A 25,412-nucleotide genomic window follows, 5' to 3' on the forward strand; every position below is an offset into this window, starting at 1 on the left:
TCCCTTGTCACTAATAGCAACTAGCAAAGGATAGGAGAGGAGGGGACTGCGCTGATGACTCGATGGATTATAGAAATACTGGCCCATGAGGTTCTGTTGTGTAGGGAGAGAGAGGACTGATTCCATCCCATCAGTCACTGTGGCAGCCACATCTGCCATACATCTGTTTGTCAAGGATTTAGTTCCGCTTAAGTTGCTTTTCCATTCAGGAGCCCTGTGTGCTTCCCTCCAATTTAAGCCCTAACTGATGACAAATGGTGGTGCTCCTATGCAGTGGACAGCTGGGGTGCGTGTTAGCAGGCAGGGAGAAATGTACAATTGCAATGCTACGCTGAGACAAAGACACATGATAGCTCATCGCTATGAGGTTGTAGCTTAGCATAGTGCATACACTACCACCCATGTGTGTGTGTCTGATGCATCAATGGATTATGCGACTAAAAAGTGTCAATAAATGTATGTACATTATTTGATTAAATTAGTACACTGAAATCACGTTTTACCCTATTATTATATTCTGTTTTCAGGGGGGAGAAATTATCAAACAGAATGGATGGTTTTCAGTCACAGTAGCCTATATCCTCTGTGTATGCATGTTGTTTGTCGATAGGCTATACAGTAGCCTATATCCTCTGTGTATGCATGTTGCATGTAGATAGGCTATACAGTGGCCTATATCCTCTGTGTATGCATGTTGCATGTCGATAGGCTATACAGTAGCCTATATCCTCTGTGTATGCATGTTGCATGTCGATAGGCTATACAGTGGCCTATATCCTCTGTGTATGCATGTTGCATGTAGATAGGCTATACAGTGGCCTATATCCTCTGTGTATGCATGTTGCATGTCGATAGGCTATACAGTAGCCTATATCCTCTGTGTATGCATGTTGCATGTAGATAGGCTATACAGTGGCCTATATCAGGCAACTTGTATTACACAGTAAAGCCACATAATCCATCGATTTGAATCAAACCTGGGAGAAAGCAGGGGTACTGGTTGGAGGATTTGGATGAATACATCCTAATTCAGATGTATTTATATGTCATGAACATCTTTCAAAATTCATGAGCTTGACATAAAGGAAGAGATGGATGTTTGCTTTACCTTTATTTAACTAGGCAAGTCAGTTAAGAACAAAACCTTGTTTTCAATGACAGCCTAGGAACAGTGAGTTATCTGCCTTGTTCAGGGGCAGAATGACAGATTTTTACCTTGTCAGCTCGGGGATTCGATGTTGGAGCCTTATCGGTTACTAGTCTAACGCTCTAACCACTAGGCTACCTGCTGCCACATTTCCAATTGGTGTGGGATTATAATGTGCATCCAGGGAACAATAAACCTCTCTCTCCCACTTCTGTGGCTGCTTCCTGCTCCACACTGGTTCCTGCTCCACACTGGAAGATGCTATTTCCTACTTGGGCAGATTATATTTTGGGACTGAGACATCAAAAGGTAAATCCTCTGTACAGTATTATTCCACTGGCATACAGACCAGCCTGGTCTCATAGACTAGATTTAAGATAGTAATTGTAAATCCTGAACTCTCAAATTAGTACGATATGTTGCGTTTGGTATAAAACAGATGGTTACTTAAGGCAAAACCAAAAGTATGATGGTTGGTCGGGGGGGTTGAGTAGGTGTATAACGAGAATGTCTAGCAACCCAAAGGTTGTGAGTTTGAATCTCATTACGGACAATTTTAGCTGATTAGCAACTTTTCAACTACTTACTACTTTTTATCTACTTTGCAGCTACTTAGCATGTTAGCTAACCCTTACCCTTACCATACCCATTTTGGCTAATCCTTCCCCTAGCCCTAACCCTAATCTTAACCCTTTAACCTAACCCCTAAACTTAAACCTAACCCCTAGCCTAGCTAACGTTAGCCAGCTAACTAACGTTAGCCGACTAGCTACCTAGCAAGAATTCATAACATATTGTACGTTTTACAAATTTGTAAATTCGTAACATAAAATAAGAATTGTAATTTGTAACATAACATACGAAATGGGTGGTGGACATTCACTAATTAATACATACCATACAAAACGTAAAATATTATACTAAAAATAGTATTTGAGATTTACGTACAGAATATTGTGAAATGCTCTGAGACCAGGTTGGACAGACAGAGTAGCCCTAAATTGCAGTACCGTCGCCAGCCGCTGGGAGGTGGTCTGGCTTCTCAGTGCAAACTTCCTCACGTTTTGTTGATTATCTTTACAGGTTTAATCGAAAGCAGGCTATTAAAACGAACGCAACCAACACGAATGTGGCCAATAGCATTATGTGTCAGGGTTTAGCCTGCAATAGTTAATCTGTACATTTTTCGTGTATCCCAAAAACAGGGAGAGCACGACTTTGGTTGGGAAAGCAATGTAGGGAACCAGCCTTTTCTCAGAAAGGGAGCAACTTTGAGAGGATATGGTGCCATTTTCCAGTGGCTTTCTGCTTGAAATGTATCAAGTGATTATTTATCTTAAAGTTAAAGCGTGTTATTGCAATATGTGATCTAAGGAGCTACAATTTGTAATGAAAAACATTTGAAAGTGAATAGGCTAGTCAAAGTTAAGATTTTGCTTGCATACTTGTTTTTTATGGCTTTTTACGAGTCTCGATCTGTAGGTAGACGCCCTACTGTATCGTGTGAACGATAACGTCATCATGTCGGTGCATAAACTGGTTACTGTAATTGAATGGAACGGAAGGAGGTGGGGTGCTGCTGTTTAAGACGTTGATCATTGACGTTGCAAAGAAGGACCGGAGCGGCTCAAACAATCTCGGCGACTTCCGAACGCGGATGAATTCAACCTAATCCATGGTCGATCATCAGGACATTTGATGGATTTCCTATAGGAAACTATACACTGGGTGAATAGTTCCAGTTTATATATACCGCTCCTTCTCCTCCCTGGCTCCCTCTACTCACCGCTCTAACAACGCAGAAGTCTCCACCGTCTTCATCATAAGTCATTTTCATGAACAATGACAACCAAGTTGCTGGTGTCTTTCTTACTTCTGTCAGTCCAACGGGTGCGGTAAGTCTCGTGACTGTTATGATAATAGGTGTTGTTTTTACATAGTCGAAATGTGAATTGTAGTCAAATGAATTAAATCAATTAGAGCCTATTATGTGCTGTGTATGTCACGCGCGTCTTTGATACGCAACAACACCGACGCGCTTGCAGAGTATTAATTGAACTTCAGAATCATTGTTTGGCCAAATAGCTATTTATACTCTCCATTTGCATTATTAACTGTCGAACGTGTTTGCATATGAATAGTCTATTCTATCAAAAAATAAATAGGTAGTTAAATTCTGTAGGTAGCCTAGTTGAATTACTGTATGTAAAACCGGGAACGTCCGTAATAATTGGTTTTGTGTTGAGATGTGTTTGATTTTGGATTATATTTTTTTCTGTTAAATAAATTACTTCTTGTACGATTTCAGTTTAAAGTTTGGTTTCATCTACACTTGTTATGCACTGAATTCAAAAACCTAGGCCTGTAAGACTAAGACTGATCGACTTTTAATGCATGAATTATAATCTAAAGTCTGTGATATTGAGATTATTTTTAAATTAATAAAACGAACTTCTTTTTTATATGATATTTAGTTCCGACCCAGACCCAAGGGACTACGATGGGGACTATGAGGACACAACTGTCAGTCAGATGCTGGCTCCCAAAAACCACCAGGCAGAGGCCACGCTCATATTAAATAACTTACTTAAGGACTACGACAAGACACTACGCCCTGATATTGGAGGTGAGTTACATTTCTGTATTTTTACTGCGGATATTACAAAAACTTTCAATGGAGTGTCTAAATTGCTTTGGTGATACGCGCACCTTCAATGGCTACGTCGGAAGCGCGCTGTCCATGGTGTTGAACTGGCCTCCTCGGGCGCGGTGCTCGCTCACTGGTGGTTTTGTGCGTGTTTGTTCCACCAACGCGCTCAGAGCTTCACCTGACAACCTTATCAACCAAGCAGGAGGAGGAAATCATTCCAGATAAACAGATACACATTTTGGCAGCCTATTTGTTTTACCGGTCCATGGTAACAATGAGTGGGGCACTGTATTGTATAGTAGGCTTAGGTTAGTTTCCATGACACAACCATCTCCCCATCTGTCCCTTGTTGATTACAAATGGAATCTAGATGAAAGGAAGTTGTCAGAAACTCAATGCTGGTCATAAAATATTAACATTTGCACTTGACACAACCATCTCATGCAGCCAAAGACAGATTCGGGATATGTATGTTAATTATCTCGGTAGGGAACTTAGTTATTCCCACAAGACTGTCTTCATACAGTAGACACATACTGTTTCTTTTAGCTCCCTGAGTCTGACAACTTAATGATAGAACTATACTGAACTATACTGTACAAAAATATAAACGCAACAATTTAATTGATTTTACTGAGTTACAGTTCATATGAGGAAATCAGTCAATTTAATGAAATTAATTAGGCCCTAATCTATGGATTTCACACGACTGGGAAGACAGATGTGCATCTGTTGGTCAGACAATGGGCCTCACAATGGGCCTCAGGATCTCGTCACGGTATGTTTGTGCATTCAAATTGCCATCGCTAAAATACAATTATGTTCCCTTTACGCCTGCCCATACTATAACCCCACCGCCACCATGGGGCCCTCTGTTCACAACGTTGACATCAGCAAACTGCTCGCCCACACGCCATACACACGGTCTGCAGTTATGAGCCTGGTTGGACTTACTGTCAAATTCTCTAAAATGATGTAGGAGACCGTTTATGGTAGAGTCTATGGTAGAGAAATGAACATTCAATTCTCTGGCAACAGCTCTGGTGGACATTCCTGCAGTAAACATGCCAATTGCATGCTACCTCAACTGCACATTTTAGAGGGGCCTTTTAATGTCCCTAGCACAAGCTGCACCTGTGTAATGCTCATGCTTTTTAATTAGCTTCTTGATACGCCACACCTGTCAGGTGGATGGATTATCTTGGCAAAGGAGAAATGCTCACTAGCAGGGATGTAAACACATTTGTGTACAACATTTTTGAGAAATAAGCTTGTTGTGCGTATGGTAAAAAATAAAAAAAAAAGCATGATATTCACTGTTTTAGGTTGCACATCAAAACGTATTGAATCATACCTGATTGGATGCATTAAATGATGTGTTGGATGAAGCAACATATCACTTGATTACCTCAGCAGTCTATTTATAACACTTCTTAATAAATCACTATGAATGACTTCATTAGATGATTGCTTATGATTTGGGTCCGACCAAATCATGGGCTGGTGCCACCAACTGTAAAAGGTAGTGGCACCAGTTACACCATGGCATAATGCTAGTAATTAGTAATTGATACTTAGGGTATGTGTTGATTCAGGGGAACACACATGACAGGCTCTAATTTGCAATATATCCTAAGTCATTAGCTTGGATTTTATAACGTATAAAGCTTAAAGGAATAATCCGCTTAAAATGATATTTTGGTATTTATTTTATTAGTCCACTGTTGATACAGTCCCTTAATGTTTTGCATGTCAGCAATCTCGTTTTCAAGATATAGAACTTTCAAAAAGCTAATTGTAATTTTCCACCATCATCATCATCATGATGATGTGGCAAGTGGCAATTTGCTTTGAGTTGGTAGTCCGCTCAGTGATGTGGGCTTGTGTGGATAAAATACCAGGACCAGATTTTTGTCCCATCCCGCCCCTTTTGCATGCAGGGGTTTTACAGTCATGTCTGAAGGTCAGATGTAATGTATTACAAATAGGGTCAAATGTACTCTTTATTCTAATTGTATTATGTATTATTGTCTCTTATTCACGTGGCCATGTAAACCACATATTTACTGTAGACATATGCTCCTTTTGAATGCTGTACAATGCCATAATATGCATTGTATATTCATAAACATGTATGAATATATTACATGCCTGTTATACAAGCCGTATACTACAATGCTTTGCGCCTTGGGACATTGTATTGCCTGAGTTCTGAGCTCCAACATCACCTCACAGATTATGGATATTGATGCATCTCTCGGTTCAGCTCACATGAGGGAAGTGGCTGCTTTTGTGTCCTTATTATGTCAGCTTCCTTTTGGGTTGTCAGGGGATCCCAGACAAAGTGGGTCAGAATATTATTCCTCAGCATGCCAAGATGATGCGCCACCCAGTTTGGGAATCACACCACGGTACATCAGCATCAAACTCAGGAAGTACCAGTACCTCACGTGGCACTCCTCCGGTGCAGGCACGGGCACAGTGGAGGATTCAGAGGGATTCATTCATGGAGAACAGAGTTGAACCTTGGCTGCTTCTCTAGATGTCTATGGGGCTAGGCTGGATGTGTTGGGCTATGTTTGATGACTGTCAGGGCATGTCCACTTGAAATATGTAAGTCACAGGTTTATTTCCAGGTTGAAGGGTGTGAGAGTGTGAGTAACACTTGATGTTGCTAATTGTCTGAGTGGCATGGCCACCCACTGCCAGCTGTTGTAGCACATGGGAAAGTGTCACGTTCGTCAGACATGTACCTACACCAGTCTGTGTTTGTATGTGTGTGAACTTGTTTTCCTATTTGATTGGAACAGAATGTCCTGAAAAGACAGGAACTCAAAAACAATTCTGAAAAGTCATGACATTTTGCATGTCCTGAAAAGTTATAATGCTATTTTAGGTTTAAGGGTTAGGTTTAGGGTTAAGGTTAGGGTTAGGTTTAGAGTTAGGTTAAGAGTTAGGATTATGATTTTTAATGGGAATACATATTTACTTCCCAAAAAGTTCTGACAAGTAACTAAAACATGGCTTTATATGTGTGTGTGTGTGTGTGTGTTTGAGCATGGCATGTGAAGGTGTGTGTGTGTTTGAGCACAGCATGTGAAGGTGTGTGTGAGTGTGTTTGCATAGAGTGGGTGGTTGGGTAAGAGGAGATCCTCACTCCAGTCTATCTTTTTGAAGTGTGAATTAACAACCCCGGCATTAGTCAGGCTGCTGTTGGAAATGATTGAAGAGGGACTTTGATTTCTGACAAAAACGCAGGTGCATCACTGTTAAATATAAATTGCCCTCAGACACGAATGGATTTAGAATGAATGCAGCTGCTCTTCTCTGAACATCCCTGTTCCTGGCGGCCGATTTGTTCAACGGAAATGCTTATCCCCTCCCAAAAGATGCATTTTAAACATTAGTTCTACATTTTCATCCATGACAATAACTCTGGAGGGGGTAGCATTGCTATAGTCCAGCAAAATGCAAAGCTTGACCCCCACGTTGAGTTTGAACCATTTTAAAAATCACACCATCCAGATTCACAATGAAGGCAATCCAAGGTCAACACTCATTTTTCCTTCTGAACGTTCGATGGCACTTATTCAGGAAGATGAACCTTGCTCACCCAGACACACTGAAAGACTGGCTGTACAGCACACCTACTACTCATTTCCACTGGGTCAGATGTGACTGCACAGCCTCCACATTTGCCCTCAGCAAATGTCTTTAGACAGTCTCTTTAGGATTGGAGATTCCAGTGCTAAAGCTGCGTTGGCTGGATCACAATCCGATGGAATCGGTTTTAGATATTTCGGGCAAGGTTGGCCGCAGAAAGTGGTGCAGCTTTACCTGGATTGTATGGACGGTATTGCCATTGATTTTCTTGTGCTGTTTGCAGGGCCATCTGGCGTTAATATCCTTGACGATAGCTACGTATTCTTCCAGAGCCGTTATCCCCTGTTTTAAGTGATGTCATCAGAGACACAGCACCCAGTTTTCTATCTAAATGATTTTTGAACCGAGGGTCACAGAATTGGTCTGGACATTTCATCCACTCGGGTTTAGTAGATGGACAAGGGTCAGAGAGTGGTAAACTTGTAGAATCTTAAAGGCTTAGCTTGACTGCACTGGATAGTCTCGGTCCTCTCGCAAAATCCAGTTTTCTATTGAATTGATTTCAGAACAGGGGCCCACAAAATTGGTCTAGTCATTGGATCTACTTCAGGTGTAGGAAATGGATAATGGTCGTAGATTTAGTAGACTTTTAGAATACTATAGGCTTAGCTACATTGGGAAAACTCAGTCCTCTCAAGCTTCTCCAGAGTGACACAATGACGCAACCTTTCAGCAGACAGGGAATGCCTGATACCCCTTTCTCTATTTTAAGCCCCCTGAAATGTCATTAGATTAGATCACCCACCAGAGAGGAGAGCCGAGATTCCCAGACAGACTCAATTAAATGGAACCCACATCTGATCAGGGGAGCACTCATCTCTGACTCCTCATTTAGTTCCACCACGGCCATCCCCACTTCCTGAATCTAGCAGGTGCCCAGAGAATCATGCAATACTTTGATTGGCTTGATACGGGCACTGCTGAGGTGCAAGGGTGTGAGTGGAGGTTATCCTTATGGATGTTCAACTTCTTAAGAGTGTCTTCCACCCTCCCATTGTTAAGGATTACTAGGGTGTTTAAGGGGGGAATACAAATGATTATTTCCACAGTTGAAATGCAAAGGGCTTTGTAACCAGCTCAGTGTAATCCCCAGACTTTGTCAGAATCTACTGTGAAATATACAGTATAATACAAATGGAAGCCGTCTGACGATTTTAATACACGACTAATCTTTATTTGGATTTTTTTTTTATGAAAGAGGGGATGTAATATGGAACTGAATATGCTTCAGGGTGGGTGGGTGGTGGTGGTGGTGTGTGTGTGTGTGTTTACTTTTTACATTCCTCACCTGCCCTTTTAGAATGTGTAAGACGAAACATCTTTTAATACAGTACTTTCAAAGTGCTTGACATTTCCCGGATTGACCTGCCTTCATGTCTTCAAGTAATGATGGACTGTCGTTTGTCTTTGCTTATTCGAGCTGTTCTTGACTTTGTCTTTTACCAAATAGGGCTGTCTTCTGCATACCTCCCTACCGTGTCACAACACAACTGATTGGCTCAAATGCATTAATAAGAAGGAAATCAATTCCACAAATTAACTTTTAACAAGGCACACCTGTTAATTGAAATGCATTCCAGGTGACTACCTCATGAAGCTGGTTGAGAGAATCCCAAGCGTGTGCAAAGCTGTCATCAAGGCAAAGGGTGGCTACTTTGAAGAATATAAAATCTATTTAGATTTTTGGCTACTACATGAATTCCATATGTGTTATTTCATAGTTTTGATGTTTTCACTATTATTTTACAATGTAGAAAATAGTAAAAAAAATAAGAAAAACCCTTGAATGAGTAGCTGTATCCAAACTTTTGACTGGTACTGTATATCAACCAACTTGTCCAACTTCTGGACCGTACAAGATTGATGCAATAAATTACCCACAGACACATTGAGGAAACTCCTCACTGGTCATATCAAGCAACTGAGCATCCATCTTGGATTCCCCTCCATCAGAAATTAACAGAGATCACTTGACCTAATGTCACCTGTTTCCCATCAGGTAAAGTTCAGCCAACTCTTCCGGCTCTACAGTGATCAGGTTAGCAGGAGCCACAATGTTTCAGGCAGGACCTGAAACAGAACCAGACATCCTAATGAAGATAGGATCGCCAGAGGTGCACAATACATGTTCAAAGCCTCTCTCATATAATGAGCTCTAGCCGTATGCCCCCTCCTATTCTGCTGAACTTAATACTGTTAGTGTGGGCTTCACAGGTCTCAACTCCAGTAAAGCAGGGCCTGGTGGATTGATAGGCTATTAACCCATTCCCTGTGCTATCGTTAAAGGGACACTCGGCAATTTAGCCGGGGCATTCACAAACATTGGAACCCAGCAACAGATTAATTTGCTGTTGTTTTGTTCCGAAGCAGCCCCCATATCCTCATGCCATTTGGTGAGTAATTGGTGAGATTAGATCATGGTGTCCCCGGTCTATCTATGTCTACTTTTCAAGAAAATGGCCTAATAAGTCTTGTTAGGGACCCTAACAAGACATGGGGAAGCAGATGAAAATCAATTCAATGGTTAGAGGCAACAGGAAATTATGTGGACTTGGGTCCCTAATTCAATCAATTGCAGATAAAGGAGGAAACACATTGCAGGTTCACTCAAAATGTTTGTCAGAGGCTGCGTTTTGACAGGCAGCCAAAACAGACCAATCAGATCAGCTCTGAAAAAGAACTGATGTAAAAAGATCTGATGTGATTAGCCAAAATACCAATTAGTGGAAAAACAATGAGAATCGACCTGTCTGTGTAAATGCAGCCAGTGTTAATTGTGACAAAACCAACACACCACATATCAGGTCTTAGAGATCCTATATGGATTCTATGTGTATTTCTCTGCAAATGAACTACAACAACTGCACCTGCCCTTACTGTGTTTACATTATGTATATACACATATCATTTATTTTCCACTATGTATGATTGATTGGGTCTCATTAACATTTTCAAATGTACTTTTTGAAATTGTACTGCAATACTGTCACCAATACATGCTTTGTGGTTGTCAACTACAGCTCTCTCTGGCTGGTCTCTCTTTTGATAAGGACAAGTAGAGGATATTAGTTTCAGGTTGCAGCGGAGGCCAGGGACACAGCCACCTGAAATGTCTCACTTCCTATTTTAATATAGTCTGTCCCCAAACTCCCAGAACACACTAGGTCCTGTCTGTCTACCACCTCGCTTTTAATGACCTCTGTCTGTCTGGCAGAGTGAAGTAGAAGACAGTTAGACAGAGTGCAGTAAGGCTTGATTCAACCCCGCCGCATCCCATGTGGCACCCTGTTCCCTTTGTAGTGCACTACTTTTAACCAGAGCCCTATTTAAGGAATAGGGTGTCATTTGGGATGCACACACTGTTAACACGACTCCTAAGACGGATGACAGATATCACCCGGCGCCCATTGAACTCGTCTGAAGATGTTTGTGTTTGGATTGTTGTTGTGAAAGATGAAATTAGCTTGTCACGATTCTGGCTGACAGGAGGTAGAGGGGAAGAGAGCGACTGGAGGCTGACGAGAGTGGCTTTACTGAGGGTATTGTGCTCATTTACTGGGCTAGAGACGCAGACCCTGGACATCTGCTTTGCTAGCACACATGACCACCCTCCCAAATGATCTCACCAGTCGGCACCACCGAACAGTTAATGATTCAGCAGCGCAAGTGGCGACACTTCAGGCTGAGGAGTACGTTTCACCCATCCCCATGTGCTACAAAGACACTGGAGAGCCTGTCACATAGCTTCTTACCATCTCAAAATAGGAGTGCCTGACCTAGGATCAGGATCCCACTGTCCATGTAATCATATTCAATGTAATCTAAGTCAAAACTGATCCTCAATCAGCACTCCTACCCTGAAACATGCCAGCTCAGAAAAGATCAGACCAGACAACAGCGATGCAAAAGGCCACAGAAAACATTTTGTTTTCTGTGAGGGGAATAAACTAGGTAAGGGGAATAATGTAATGTAATGTAAGGGGAATAAACTTGGAGAATAAACTAGGAGAATTGTGCGGTCGTGGTGAATGAGACCGGCAGGGCTGACGAGGGCAAGTGTATTTCTCATCATATTGACAGGTTAACTGTGTGTAAAAGATGCTCCTCCATTAAAACCCTCATGGGGGCATTTTACTCTGCAGATGGGGAGTTGTAATCATGCTTGCTTGATAAGGAAGGGGAGGCAGGGAGGGCGAAGTGTGTGTGTGGGTGGGGGTGGGGGGGGCTGGCCTTGGTGCAAATAAATCTCTGATAACAGTAACAGTAAGTGGACAAACTCTAGTCAAAGCAGCGTAGAACAAACATATGTGGAAACTCTACAGAGGATTCGTGTGGGCAGTGCATTCACCTTCCCATATGTCATGATTTATATTGCTTTTGACAGTAAAACTACTGTACTACAACTTTGAATAACATTCCAATAGCGCCATTTTTCTTCAATTAAAGCAGGGTTCGGTCCTGGGGCCCCTCCTGGGGACACATTTAGTTTTTTCCCCCCCTAGCACTACACAATTAATTCAAAGCTTGATGATGAATTGGTTGTTTGAATCAGCTGTGTAGTGCTAGGGGGAAAAAAACTAAATGTGCACCCAGAGGTACCCAGGCCTGAATTTGGGTAACCCTGAATTAAAGTACTTTACCAATGACTTCAAAAAGTTGCTGCCATAAATGTACAGTGCCTTGCGAAAGTATTCGGCCCCCTTGAACTTTGCGACCTTTTGCCACATTTCAGGCTTCAAACATAAAGATATAAAACTGTATTTTTTTGTGAAGAATCAACAACAAGTGGGACACAATCATGAAGTGGAACGACATTTATTGGATATTTCAAACTTTTTTAACAAATCAAAAACTGAAAAATTGGGCGTGCAAAATGATTCAGCCCCCTTAAGTTAATACTTTGTAGCGCCACCTTTTGCTGCGACAAGTCGCTTGGGGTATGTCTCTATCAGTTTTGCACATCGAGAGACTGAAATTTTTTCCCATTCCTCCTTGCAAAACAGCTCGAGCTCAGTGAGGTTGGATGGAGAGCATTTGTGAACAGCAGTTTTCAGTTCTTTCCACAGATTCTCGATTGGATTCAGGTCTGGACTTTGACTTGTCCATTCTAACACCTGGATATGTTTATTTTTGAACCATTCCATTGTAGATTTTGCTTTATGTTTCGGATCATTGTCTTGTTGGAAGACAAATCTCCGTCCCAGTCTCAGGTCTTTTGCAGACTCCATCAGGTTTTCTTCCAGAATGGTCCTGTATTTGGCTCCATCCATCTTCCCATCAATTTTAACCATCTTCCCTGTCCCTGCTGAAGAAAAGCAGGCCCAAACCATGATGCTGCCACCACCATGTTTGACAGTGGGGATGGTGTGTTCACGGTGATGAGCTGTGTTGCTTTTACGCCAAACATAACGTTTTGCATTGTTGCCAAAAAGTTCAATTTTGGTTTCATCTGACCAGAGCACCTTCTTCCACATGTTTGGTGTGTCTCCCAGGTGGCTTGTGGCAAACGTTAAACGACACTTTTTATGGATATCTTTAAGAAATGGCTTTCTTTGTGCCACTCTTCCATAAAGCCCAGATTTGTGCAATATACGACTGATTGTTGTCCTATGGACGGAGTCTCCCACCTCAACTGTAGATCTCTGCAGTTCATCCAGAGTGATCATGGGCCTCTTGGCTGCATCTCTGATCAGTCTTCTCCTTGTATGAGCTGAAAGTTTAGAGGGACGGCCAGGTCTTGGTAGATTTGCAGTGGTCTGATACTCCTTCCATTTCAATATTATCGCTTGCACAGTGCTCCTTGGGATGTTTAAAGCTTGGGAAATCTTTTTGTATCCAAATCCGGCTTTAAACTTCTTCACAACAGTATCTCGGACCTGCCTGGTGTGTTCCTTGTTCTTCATGATGCTCTCTGCGCTTTTAACGGACCTCTGAGACTATCACAGTGCAGGTGCATTTATACGGAGACTTGATTACACACAGGCGGATTGTATTTATCATCATTAGTCATTTAGGTCAACATTGGATCATTCAGAGATCCTCACTGAACTTCTGGAGAGAGTTTGACGCCCTGAAAGTAAAGGGGCTGAATAATTTTGCACGCCCAATTTTTCAGTTTTTGATTTGTTAAAAAAGTTTGAAATATCCAATAAATGTCGTTCCACTTCATGATTATGTCCCACTTGTTGTTGATTCTTCACAAAAAAATACAGTTTTATATCTTTATGTTTGAAGCCTGAAATGTGGCAAAAGGTCGCAAAGTTCAAGGGGGCCGAATACTTTCGCAAGGCACTGTACATTGTGTTATTTGATGATAGTGGCTAAAGTGGAACTTAATAATGTCCTATCAAATCAAATTGTATTTGTCACATGCGCCGAATACAACAGGTATAGTAGACCTTACAGTGAAATGTTTACGTACATGCACCTTAACCAACAATGTAGTTAAGAAGAAATAAGTGTTAAGAAAGTATTTACTAAATAAACTGAAGTAAACAATAATCAAATAACAATACACTTTTTTTTTTTTTTTAAAGACAAGATGTACTCTGCTATTTTCTTGCGTCTGAATTCTACAAAACTGTCAAATATCTATTCGTCCATTACACCCTGTTGCAATTAAATACGTCTTTGTGCGGATCTTTCTGTCATAGTCTGATGTGAGTGTACTGCACCACCTCAACAGTTAATTGCCGGAGTTGCCAAAGCCTATGAAAGAGGCTAATGTGCAATGACAGAGGTGCACTTAGCCACACAAGCGTGAACTGCTAATTACAGCAACGCCTTGTAAGATTAGTTACAGAGAACAGGCTTTAAATTGTGAAATGTAGGGTTGGAATCGTGTATGGCATGTTATCCAATAGATTTGAGCCGTGTGGAAAACCAGTTTCCTACATCTCCAGTGAAAGGTAACTGCCTGGAATGAAACTGGTGAACCGGTGAACCACTTCATGTATAGGCATCACTTAAAGTGATAGTTCACCCCCAAAATCAATATGTGTCAGGTGTTTTCCTCCCTCAGACACGGTTGAAAGTCGACCAGAGTCAACAACAGATATGTAGGCATGTCCTTTTAAATACTTTTGACATGGCACCCCAGGTTTGGCAGTGTTACTACACTTTGTTGTGGTTAAAATGTGCTTTTACAGTGATTTCTCCTTCTGTCTTTTACAGTTAAACCAACGCTTATCGACGTCGACATATACGTCAATAGCATCGGACCTGTATCATCAATAGACATGGTAAGTGAATCACTCTCTCTCTCTATCATCATCATCATCATCATCATCAACATAATTTGATTACTTTGCTTTTCTGTGCTGCTTGAATAAAGGTCAACTGCGGGCCAAGAGAGTTAAGGCAAGATACGTTCCATCATCTTTCATATCCCCAGTGAGCTGGCCTGCACAGACAGGAAAGCAGTTGTATCTGGTGGTGAAGTGGGATGTGTGGGTGTTGGAATGAGAAATAGAGCCTGTGGTCACAGTGCTCAGACAACTTGTTATACCGTAGTCACTGTATGTATGTAAATGGCTCAAATGTAAATGCCTCAAATGTACATGACTAAACTTTAAATGTTTTCTCAGAGTCGGGCCTTGCATTGTAATACTTAGAAGTGAGAGCATAATGAATATTGAATACATTTGATGGTGTAATGCAACTCTGGCTTCCACTGTAGTAAGAGCAACCCATAGTGTGTTATTCATGATATAGATCGGGGTGCTTAAGCCTTGTTGCTTATTTACTTAATCAATCTTATGTGATATCCCTATGTTTTGTAATCAACTTCATGCTGGTCTTGGGTAGTATAGTGTGCTGTCACCTACTAGTGAGTCACCAGACCATCACATAACTGAATGATGTTCACCCCACCTTGGATTTTTCCCTGATTTATTTCGGGCACACCGTGATTGGTGAGTCACACAGATCTCCACCACGATGTAAACTTTGGCCAGACTACGATAGCCTATAGGAGCATCCCACGGCCTCCCTTAGCCCCGCCCCTGTAACTGTTTGTCCTGGCAACATTACAAAAGCCAGGAAGAAAAGAAAAACAACAGATTTCTTCAGCTCGGCTTGGCTGCAAACCCCCCGTCACACTTCAGTGCACCCGGAGCGTCACCCTGTGAACTGTGGAGTGACCTCCCATGCCTCGAATGTCCATTTAACACATTTAGATCATCAGAACTCTGTTTCTGGAAGACAACGCAGCAGGTCAAGTTGATGGGTTGTATGGAACAGGGCATCCATATTGATCATCTACTATAATTGTTACTTGTTCATATACAGTAGGGTTAGTAGTCAATGGACTCACCCAGGTATGATGTTCTATGGACATAGTTAGGGATCTAAGAGAATGATAATATACATGTAATAATTTGGAACTTTGTGTGATACCCAATAATAGAGGTGAAGTCAGAAGTTTACATACACTTAGGTTGGAGTCATTCAAAATTTCTTGCTAACATACTATAGTTTTGGCAAGTCGGTTAGGACATCTACTTTGTGCATGACACAAGTCATTTTTCCAACAATTGTTTACTGACAGATTATTTCACTTATAACTGTATCAAAATTCCAATGGGTCAGAAGTTTACATACACTAAGTTGACTGTGCCTTTAAACACCTTGGAAAATTCCAGAAAATGATGTCATGGCTTTAGAAGCTTCTGATAGGCTAATTGACATCATTTGAGTCAATTGGAGATGCACCTGTGGATGTATTTCAAGGCCTACCTTCAAACTCAGTGCCTCTTTGCTTGACATCATAGGAAAATCAAATGAAATCAGCCAAGACCTCAGAAAAATAATTGTAGACCTCCACAAGTCTGGCTCATCCTTGGGAGCAATTTCCAAGCGCCTGAAGGTACCGCGTTCATCTGTACAAACAATAGTACGGAAGTATAAACACCATGGGACCACGCAGCCGTCCTACCGCTCAGTCTCCTAGAGATGAACATACTTTTGTGCGAAATGTGCAAATCAATACCAGAACAACAGCAAAGGACCTTGTGAAGATGCTGGAGGAAACAGTTACAAAAGTATCTATATCCACAGTAAAATGAGTCCTATATCGACATAACCTGAAAGGCCGCTCAGCAAGGAAGAAGCCACTGCTCCAAAACCGCCATAAAAAAGCCAGACTACGGTTTGCAACTGCACATGGGGACAAAGATTGTACTTTTTGGAGAGATGTCCTCTGGTCTGATGAAACAAAAATAGAACTGTTTGGCCTCATAACAATTGGAAATAGGTATTTTTGGACACTGATTTTGCAGATTTTTAATTTTACACCTTTATTTAATCTTTATTTAACTAGGCAAGTCAGTTAAGAACACATTCTTATTTTCAATGACTGCCTAGGAACGGTGGGTTAACTGCCTTGTTCAGAGGCAGAACGACAGATTTTTACCTTGTCAGCTCTGGGATTCAATCTTGCAACTTTACGGTTAACTAGTCAACGCTCTAAAAATCAAAACACAGAAGTATATATTTTTAAACCTGCATATTTAGCTAAAAGAAATCCAGGTTAGCAGGCAATATTAACCATGTGAAATTGTGTCACTTCTCTTACGTTCAATGCACGCAGAGTTCAGGGTATATGCAACCGTTTGGGCAGCCTGGCTCATTGCGAACTAATTTGCCAGAATTTTACGTAATTATGACATAATATTGACAGGTTGTACAATGTCACAAGAATATTTAGACTTAGGGATGCCACCTGTTAGATGAAATACCTAACGGTTCCGTATTTCACTGAAATAATAAACGTTTTGTTTTCAGAATGATAGTTTCTGAATTCGACCATATTAATGACCAAAGGCTCGTATTTCTGTGTGTTATTATGTTATAATTAAGTCTATGATTTGATATTTGATAGAGCAGTCCAACTGAACGATGATAGGCAGCAGCAGGCTCGTAAGCATTCATTCAAACAGGGCTTTCATGCGTTTTGCCAGCAGCTCTTCACAAGCACAGTGCTGTTTATGACTTTAAGCCTATCAACTCCCGAGATTAGGCTGGTGTAACTGATGCGAAATGGCTAGCTAGTTAGCGGGGTGCGCGCTAATAGCGTATCAAACGTCACTCGCTCTGAGTCTTGGAGTAGTTGTTCCCCTTGCTCTGCAAGGGCCGCGGCTTTTGTGGAGCGATGTGTAACACTGCTTTGAGTGTGGCTGTTGTCGATGTGTTCCTGGTTCGAGCCCAGGTAGGGGCGAGGAGAGGGACGGATGCTATACTGTTACACTGGCAATACTAAAGTGCCTATAAGAACATCCAATAGTCAAAGGTATATGAAATACAAATGGTACAGAGAAATAGTCCTATAAATACTATTTTAACTACAACCTAAAACCTCTTACCTTGGAATATTGAAGTATGAGCTTTTTTTGGTCCTCCAATAATCAGTATCGATATCGGCGTTGAAAAATCATAATCGGGCGACCTCTAGTTTGGCCATAATGACTATCGTTATGTTTGGAGGAAAAAGGGGGAGGCTTGTAAGCCGAAGAACAATATCCCAACCGTGAAGCACGGGGGTGGCAGCATCATGTTGTGGGGGTGCTTTGCTGCAGGAGGGACTGGTGCACATCACAAAATAGATGGCATCATGAGTTAAGAAAATTATGTGGATATATTGAAGCAACATCTCAAGACACCAGTCAGGAAGTTAAAGCTTGGTTGCAAATGGGTCTTCCAAATGGACAATGACCCCAAGCATACTTCCAAAGTTGTGGCAAAATAGCTTAAGGACAACAAAGTCAAGTTATTGGAGTGGCCATCACAAAGCCCTGACCTCAATCCCATAGAACATTTGTGGGCACAACTGAAAATGCATGTGGGAGCGTTTGACCCAAGTTAAACAATTTAAAGGCAATGCTACCAAATACTAATTGAGTGTATGTAAACTTCTGACCCTCTGGGAATGAGATGAAATAAATAAAAGCCTAAATAAATCATTCTCTCTACTATTATTCTGACATTTCCCATTCTTAAAATAAAGTGGTGATCCCTAACTGACCTAAGACAGGGAATTTTTTCCTGGGATTAAATGTCAGAAATTGTGGAAAAACTGAGGTTAAATGTTTGGCTAAGGTGTATGTAAACTTCTGACCTTTGACTTCCGACAGCTGTATGTGTTGGGTTTATATAGTCAATGAAGGCTATTCACTCAGACATGATATTCTATGTTCCTGGCATGTATTCTATTGTAATGGTTTCTGTTTAAGCCATATATACAGTATGAGCCTAGTATGTAGTCACCCAGACCTGATGTTCCATCTGCATTGTTAGTGATCTAAAGAGAAGGAGAGTTTTTTTTTTTGACATCGGGGAATGGTTAGGGTTTATTTACACCGACGGGACTGAGTCCTCGGATGGTTCAACGTCCCTGAAGAAGATATTAATCTAGGACAGAGTGCGATGGGAGCATGTCTGATTAAGTACCATTATCTCAGAGTGCAGTGGTCATAGTTGCTGGTGCTATGCAGAAAAGATAGCGCGTCGAATTAGTTGACCAAAAGAGGACACTATGCCACTGTAATCTCGGCCTACAGTCCATCAGTCCATGTGGTGCCATTGAAAAAATGATGGATATATGATGTTATTTGGTGCATTTTCGCTGTGTGAAAACAGATTGTGTTAATATGAGGAATCAATATTCTTCCACAGGGCATGGTTATTTGTTATGTTCCACAGGATTAGTGCCAATAAAGACAGAAATAAGATCTTCAGAAGCTGTCTGATTTGTTTTCTCTCCTCAGAATGAAAATAGATTGATTGAGTCTGCCAAAATGTCTAGCCCAGATAACAACGGGTTACATAATGTTAACTAGTGAGGAGCCACCCAACAGAGGGGAAGAGAGATGTTTGACGATGCCATGTTTAAAAATGGAGTGCATCTAAGATGTGACACCAGGTCTCAGGGGAACAACAGTGGATCAGTGGGTAGTGTTTACTCGACCAACAGAGAACTCGTGCTATTAAGCAGTCTGTCTCACCTTCAGTTTCTGATAGATCTCTAAAGGATTGCATCATGACATCTGTCTCAATATCCATATGATACCACTTATATTGACATTTTAGTAATTTAGCCGACGCTCTTATCCAGAGTGATTTACAGTAGCATGGGGGTTAAGTGCCTTGCTCAAGGGCATAGACAGAGTTTTCACCTAATCGGCTTCGGGATTCAAATCAGCGATCTTTCAATGACTGGCCCAATGGTTTTAACAACTAATATTCATCATTTGGTGTGTATTCTATGCAGTGTGCTAGTAGTTACATTAGACTTTGTCTACCCTCCTCCAGATTCCAATAGATCGTTAATGGATTATGTGGCGACTATAGGATTATATGAAGGCTACAGGCCCAGATCGTATCTCTCCTTTCTAATAATTGGTGTCATCGTACCTCCGTCATCATAGAGCAATGAGCATAGGAAATATTTTGCGTGTTGGATTCCATTAGCTTTGGGTATCCAATATCCATACACATGCAACTTGACAGATGTCAACTAGGATTTACAGTCACAATTACTGTAACAAAACACAGGAACGCAATGGGTCCCTTGGACTAATCCAATACCATCCCTGCAGTACACATCAGAAAAGAAAAATGTGAGACATTTCAACATTTCTTTTCATTGGCTTGTTTTCAACAATTGTTTTCACAGATTCTCCAAGTATCCACACATTCTGAGTTTCTGGATTGTAAGATTTCAGCCACAATGACACCTGTTTTAATGACACTGGTTTCTCGATGTACTCGTTGAATTATTGACACATTTTGTTTGAAGGGACATCTTCACAATTCTCTGCGAAAGGAAATGCTATTTTTAGGCTATATCTGGGAGGCTCACTCTGTGTCCAAGGCAACGGGGCTACCCGTAGCAGAAGCCACAGCCAGCCACACACAACATGCAAAAGTTCAAAGCTCTCTACAAGCAAGCTGCCCATTGTTGGCCAACCTTTTTACACTGACCTTTTGGTCCCTTCTCACTGTAAATCCTTTCTATAATAAATAAATAAATAAATAAATAATGCAACAAAAAAAAGAAGTTTGGCTTGACAATGACAGCAATGGAGTAGGCAAGGTCAAACAGATCTGGGACCAGGCTAAATAAACAATGTAGAATAGAAATATGTGTGGAAGCAAGTGTAATGAATCATACACAAGTCTGTGAGTACTTCTAATGGGTTGATATTGTGGATTTGCAGATCGTGGCATTGTACTGTAATGCTGTCAGTCCTTGGAGCATCTTTTTCCCCTCACTTGACCTTTCATAATGTGGCATTTGATATGCTCATTTTAGTGCCTGCTGTTGGACTCTAAATTCACGAGGGGCGCTTAGTGTTTGCCTGGAAGTTGCGCTGTGGGAGTAATTCTTAGCCTTGTAACGACGGACAGAGAGGCCAAGGCACGTTCGTAAGTTACCTATTTTTAACATGTTTAATTTAAACTCGCGTTCATCGCGGTAAGACTGTTGCGTCGCCTTTTTTCTCGTCTTGTAGCATCAGTCATTAAAAGCGTGGGTGTGAGCTTTCGTAACGATTTCCATAATAGTTAATGACACAGAACGAGGAAAGAAGATGTTTTTTTCCTTCCCTACATTGATAAGCTGTTTGAGCACAGCGTGTCTTTTATAACCAAATATGAATCGCCAGAGTGATGATTTGAACAGTAGTAATCATATCCCATTCATATCCCGCTGTTTATGGTCCTCATCTGAGGTAGATAATAAGGCTTTTTCTAAAATCTTTACATTTAGTGTAGAGATGGAATAGACTCCAGGGTAGACTTAATTTGGAAAACGTAGTCCCCTACAGGCGTGTTAAGACCGTAATTAGAGACCTAGGCTACTCATATGCCTGGATTGATTAGCTCTTCCCTAATGTGTGGATTTTAGTACTGGGATCCTAGGGACTTCCAACTCTGACATCACCACTTTGATGTTGACATTTAAAATGGTTAAAGGTAAGGGTTAAAGTTAGTGTAGGGACGTCCCAAGGATTCCGTATAGCACTAACCCTTGTAAAAGAGATTTGGATCTCAGTGCGACTTCGCTGTGTACACAAAGGTTAAATAAATAAAACATACCCTGAATTCCTGTCTGATGACATAGTAGTCTACTGTACGCATCCTCATGGTGTAAGGAAGCCAGGTCTAACAATAGGAATCAAGTCATTTTCGTGTGTGAACAATTTTTTCAAGACTATGAAATGTCATTGCAGTCTTAAGGTTGCAATGAATTTACTGAAGTGAAACTAATTGTGATGCTTCTGAGGGAAATATCTATTCATATTTATACAGTTTATTGACCTTCATCTTACATTTAAAGGGTATTACAGGACTACACAGAGGCTGTTAGAGGGGGAGAGAGCGGAATAAATGCATACTTGGTATTTTTTTTACTTTTTAGATTTCCTTAGCGATTAATCACTGATTTCATGTCACATTCATCTTCATAACTTAGCTAGTGAGAAACTCATGGGTGAAATAACATAGTTAAAATGTTAGATCAGCATTATTAATTCAAATCTAGTCATCAGTAGGTAAATGATCTATCTTATCTGTGATACTAGTTTGTCTGATCAAGCCCGTTTCACTTCATTTCTCATACATTAATGTATGCCTTTTAACAGATGCTGTTATCCAAAGCAACTTGCAAGTCATGCGTGCATACATTTTTCTTAGGGTTGCCCCAGCGGGAATCAAACCCATAAACCTGTGCTATGCTCTACCAACTGAGCCGAACAGGACCTTATATATTACAGTGGCTATTGCCTGGGAGGCTTGAGGAATAGACTCTTTAGACTGACGTGTTGTGTGATTGACTGTTATTTTACTCCTTAAGGTCATGGTAACAGCTACAGTCGTGCTGCTCCCATCACACTCTAATTAGTGCTGTATTAAAGTCAGGTCCCATGTGCCTGTAAAAGTTTCCAAAAGGTCACCCGTCAGAATCAAGATGCGGTTTCTGGGGGACGTCAACATAAGGGATTAGGAAAAGAGAAATGCTTCTATTTTTTAGCACTTTTAAATGTTAAGGCAATTTATAATTTATGCTTGTCTTATCATATAATCATTTATGGTATGTTTTGTCTAAGAGAACAAAGGTCTTGTCTCGTCCTGACTCTATGTTCGGGTAGACCATCAACACAGCCGATCTGCAGCTTCTCTCAAAGTAAAAAAAATATGAACATCTTGAAGTTAAATATATAGCATGACTGTGGATTGTAGATTATTTCCCCCCCCCCCCAGAGTTGGAACCAAAATGTATCATAAAAGATGTAATAATATATGAAATATGTATAATATATGTAGGTTAAAGGTCAGTTTCTTCTGTTTTGTTACAGGAATACGAAATTGACATCATTTTTGCACAGACGTGGATCGACAGCCGTCTGCAATACAACAGCACTATGAAGATCCTGACTCTCAACAGCAACATGGTGGGAATGATCTGGGTCCCTGACACCATCTTCAGAAACTCCAAGAACGCAGACTCTCATTGGATTACGATGCCCAATCAGCTTCTGCGTATTTGGAACGATGGGAAGATATTATACACGCTGAGGTAAAATAAGTGGCTTTTCTTTATCAGATATCACAGACATTGTTGTTTTGAACAGCCAACTATCGTTCCATCTTAGTTCTGAATTTACAGCTTAGCAAACATTGGGTTTTCCCTTTCAAGGAAAGAAAAATAGACAATATAAATGAAAATAGTGTCATTACTACCCATCTTTGTACTGAAGATCACATCTAGAATATTCTAACTTCCTCAGAACTCAGGTAGAGTTCAACACAGTGTAAGAAGGTGGCACAAACACTGTGCCACATACTGATGCTACACCAATAACCCAAAATAAAAATCTGTCTACTCTACGATAAGAATAACATTGTTTTGTATCTTTCATCACTGCTCTGCTAAGTGGGTTAGCACACTTGGTACATTCGCTTTGCACACTCTAGTACACTGTCTTCGGGAGATCATGCTTTTTAGGGCGTAAATGTCATCCTTTCAGTCCTTTTTTTGCTAAGTTTTCAACCGTGGATTCACCTCTGCTGAGAAAAACAGAGACATCACCTGCTGTTTGCATAACTGACTGAGGTATTCCCTTGGCAACAGGCAAAGCACAGGACAAAGGAAAATAATGTGTGGGCAGGTTAATTATTGTCAGGACTGACCTGGCTGGCTCCCCAAGGCGGAATCATACAAGATCCGACATTATCAGCCATTCTCAGTGAGCTTTATCGGTTAGTGTATTATCTTTGAGCATTATTGTTTAGCATTATACAGTATATGGGCATTGAACATTATTGTTGAGCATTATCACTGAGCATTGTTAGTTAACATCATATAATGCCCAATAATGTCTATACACACACCATCATATACATATATATTTATATTCCGGACTCCGACATTGCTCAATCTAATATTTCTCTATTTCTTAATTCCTTTCTTTCAATTTTTTTGAATTTTTAGATATGTGTATTGTTTTGTATTGTTAGGTATTACTACACTGTTGGAGTTAGGAACATAAGCATTTTGCTTCACCCACAACATCTGCCAAATATGTGTACGTGACCAAGAAAATGTGATTTGATTTATCGGTGATGCCCATTGTTGAGCATTATAATTGAGCATTGTCAGTGAGCAACATCAGTTTGCATTACCAATGAGCATTTTCAGTCAGCATTCAGTTGGCATTATTCATCAGCGTTATCATTGAGCAGATCTATAAATCTTCTCGAGTGGCATCCTGGTATGATTAAAACAATGGAGTGAATCTAAGCTCCCATTAATTCCTCTTCACTGTGACCTTCAGTCAAGCCAACGTAAACAAGAGTGACATTTTATCAGGGAGACAGAGGAAGAGGAGAAGAAGAGAAAGAAAAGAGGAGACGAATAGGGCGAAATTCAGTCCGATGACCTACATAACTTTGGGACGAGAGCATTTCTAAATCCGTTCATTTTTCTTAACTAGTCTGTCGGAGTTTGTTACTCAAGGAAAAATACCAATTTGCAGGGCTCACCAGACTCGGTGGCGACCAGCCGGCCGGCCGACCCTCAATCTCCAGCTCCCTGGCACTGGCAGTCATGTCAGGATAATAGGTGGCCCATTAGGTCTCTCACAGGCATGCAACAAGGTGCCAGTTTGTTAACCCCGCAATCGCTCATTCTTTTCACACCAACAGAAAAATGGAAACAGCATTATGGCTCTCTGTCTCTGTCTCTGTCGCAGCATGTGCAGTATGTGAGAACAACACCAAGAGCCTTCCCTTATTTCACACCCTATGCTGTCTTCATCAATAAATGACACGTTCGCAGCACCAGTGGTGTATGTGTTTAGAGCAGTGGTGGTGGTTGTTGTTGTTGTAGTAGCACTGCTCTCTCAGAGCAGAGGTGAACTATATGTGAGAAACGATGGCACTGCTCACTCACGGCCTCTCTCTGACTCGTGCTGTAGGTTGACCATCAATGCAGAGTGCCAGCTGCAGCTCCACAACTTCCCTATGGATGAGCACTCCTGTCCCCTGGTCTTCTCTAGCTGTGAGTATTGTACGGCCAGGCAATCATGTCACCCATTCATATGTCATATATTTTGTATGAACATATAAAAAAATATATATATATATTTAGTATATGAACAATACATCAGGACGCATCATATTTCATGTAGATGTATGAAAAATACATGAGAAGAAGTAATATTTCATATGGATTGAATAATTGACGCCGCCACATACAATTGAAGAAAATAATCCAGGGTAACACAATAAAGCTTGAAAGATGACTTCTGTTGCGATCCTTTTGAAGAGGGATGGGGGGCGTACGGGTGCAGCAAGGTTAGGTAGCAATGGTAGTGGCAACAAACAATGACGGACAAAATTGTTGTTTCATACATTGAGCAAATTAGTACAGTTCCATTACCTACTAAACATCTT

The 25,412-nt window shown here is 40.9% G+C and overlaps 1 protein-coding gene across 3 annotated transcripts in view; it reads left to right on the forward strand.

Annotated features, from left to right (window-relative positions):
• Positions 1-2,246: 2,246 nt before the first annotated feature.
• LOC110497098 (gamma-aminobutyric acid receptor subunit gamma-3) overlaps positions 2,247-25,412 on the forward strand; it is a 42,353-nt gene continuing 19,187 nt past the window's right edge. Inside the window, exons 1-5 of one of the 3 annotated variants that reach the window (XM_036952270.1) lie at positions 2,247-3,042; positions 3,622-3,773; positions 14,634-14,701; positions 22,814-23,034; positions 24,935-25,017. In XM_036952270.1, the coding sequence (XP_036808165.1) occupies positions 2,990-3,042; positions 3,622-3,773; positions 14,634-14,701; positions 22,814-23,034; positions 24,935-25,017 (577 nt within the window). In that variant the 5' untranslated portion in view covers positions 2,247-2,989. Of the gene's footprint in view, positions 3,043-3,621; positions 3,774-14,633; positions 14,702-20,776; positions 20,883-22,813; positions 23,035-24,934; positions 25,018-25,412 lie in introns of those variants that run through there. The other 2 variants (XM_036952271.1, XM_036952272.1) reach the window with 2 other exon arrangements.

This window comes from Oncorhynchus mykiss, chromosome 18 (assembly GCF_013265735.2).
Source record: "Oncorhynchus mykiss isolate Arlee chromosome 18, USDA_OmykA_1.1, whole genome shotgun sequence".
Taxonomy (NCBI): Eukaryota; Metazoa; Chordata; class Actinopteri; order Salmoniformes; family Salmonidae; genus Oncorhynchus; species Oncorhynchus mykiss.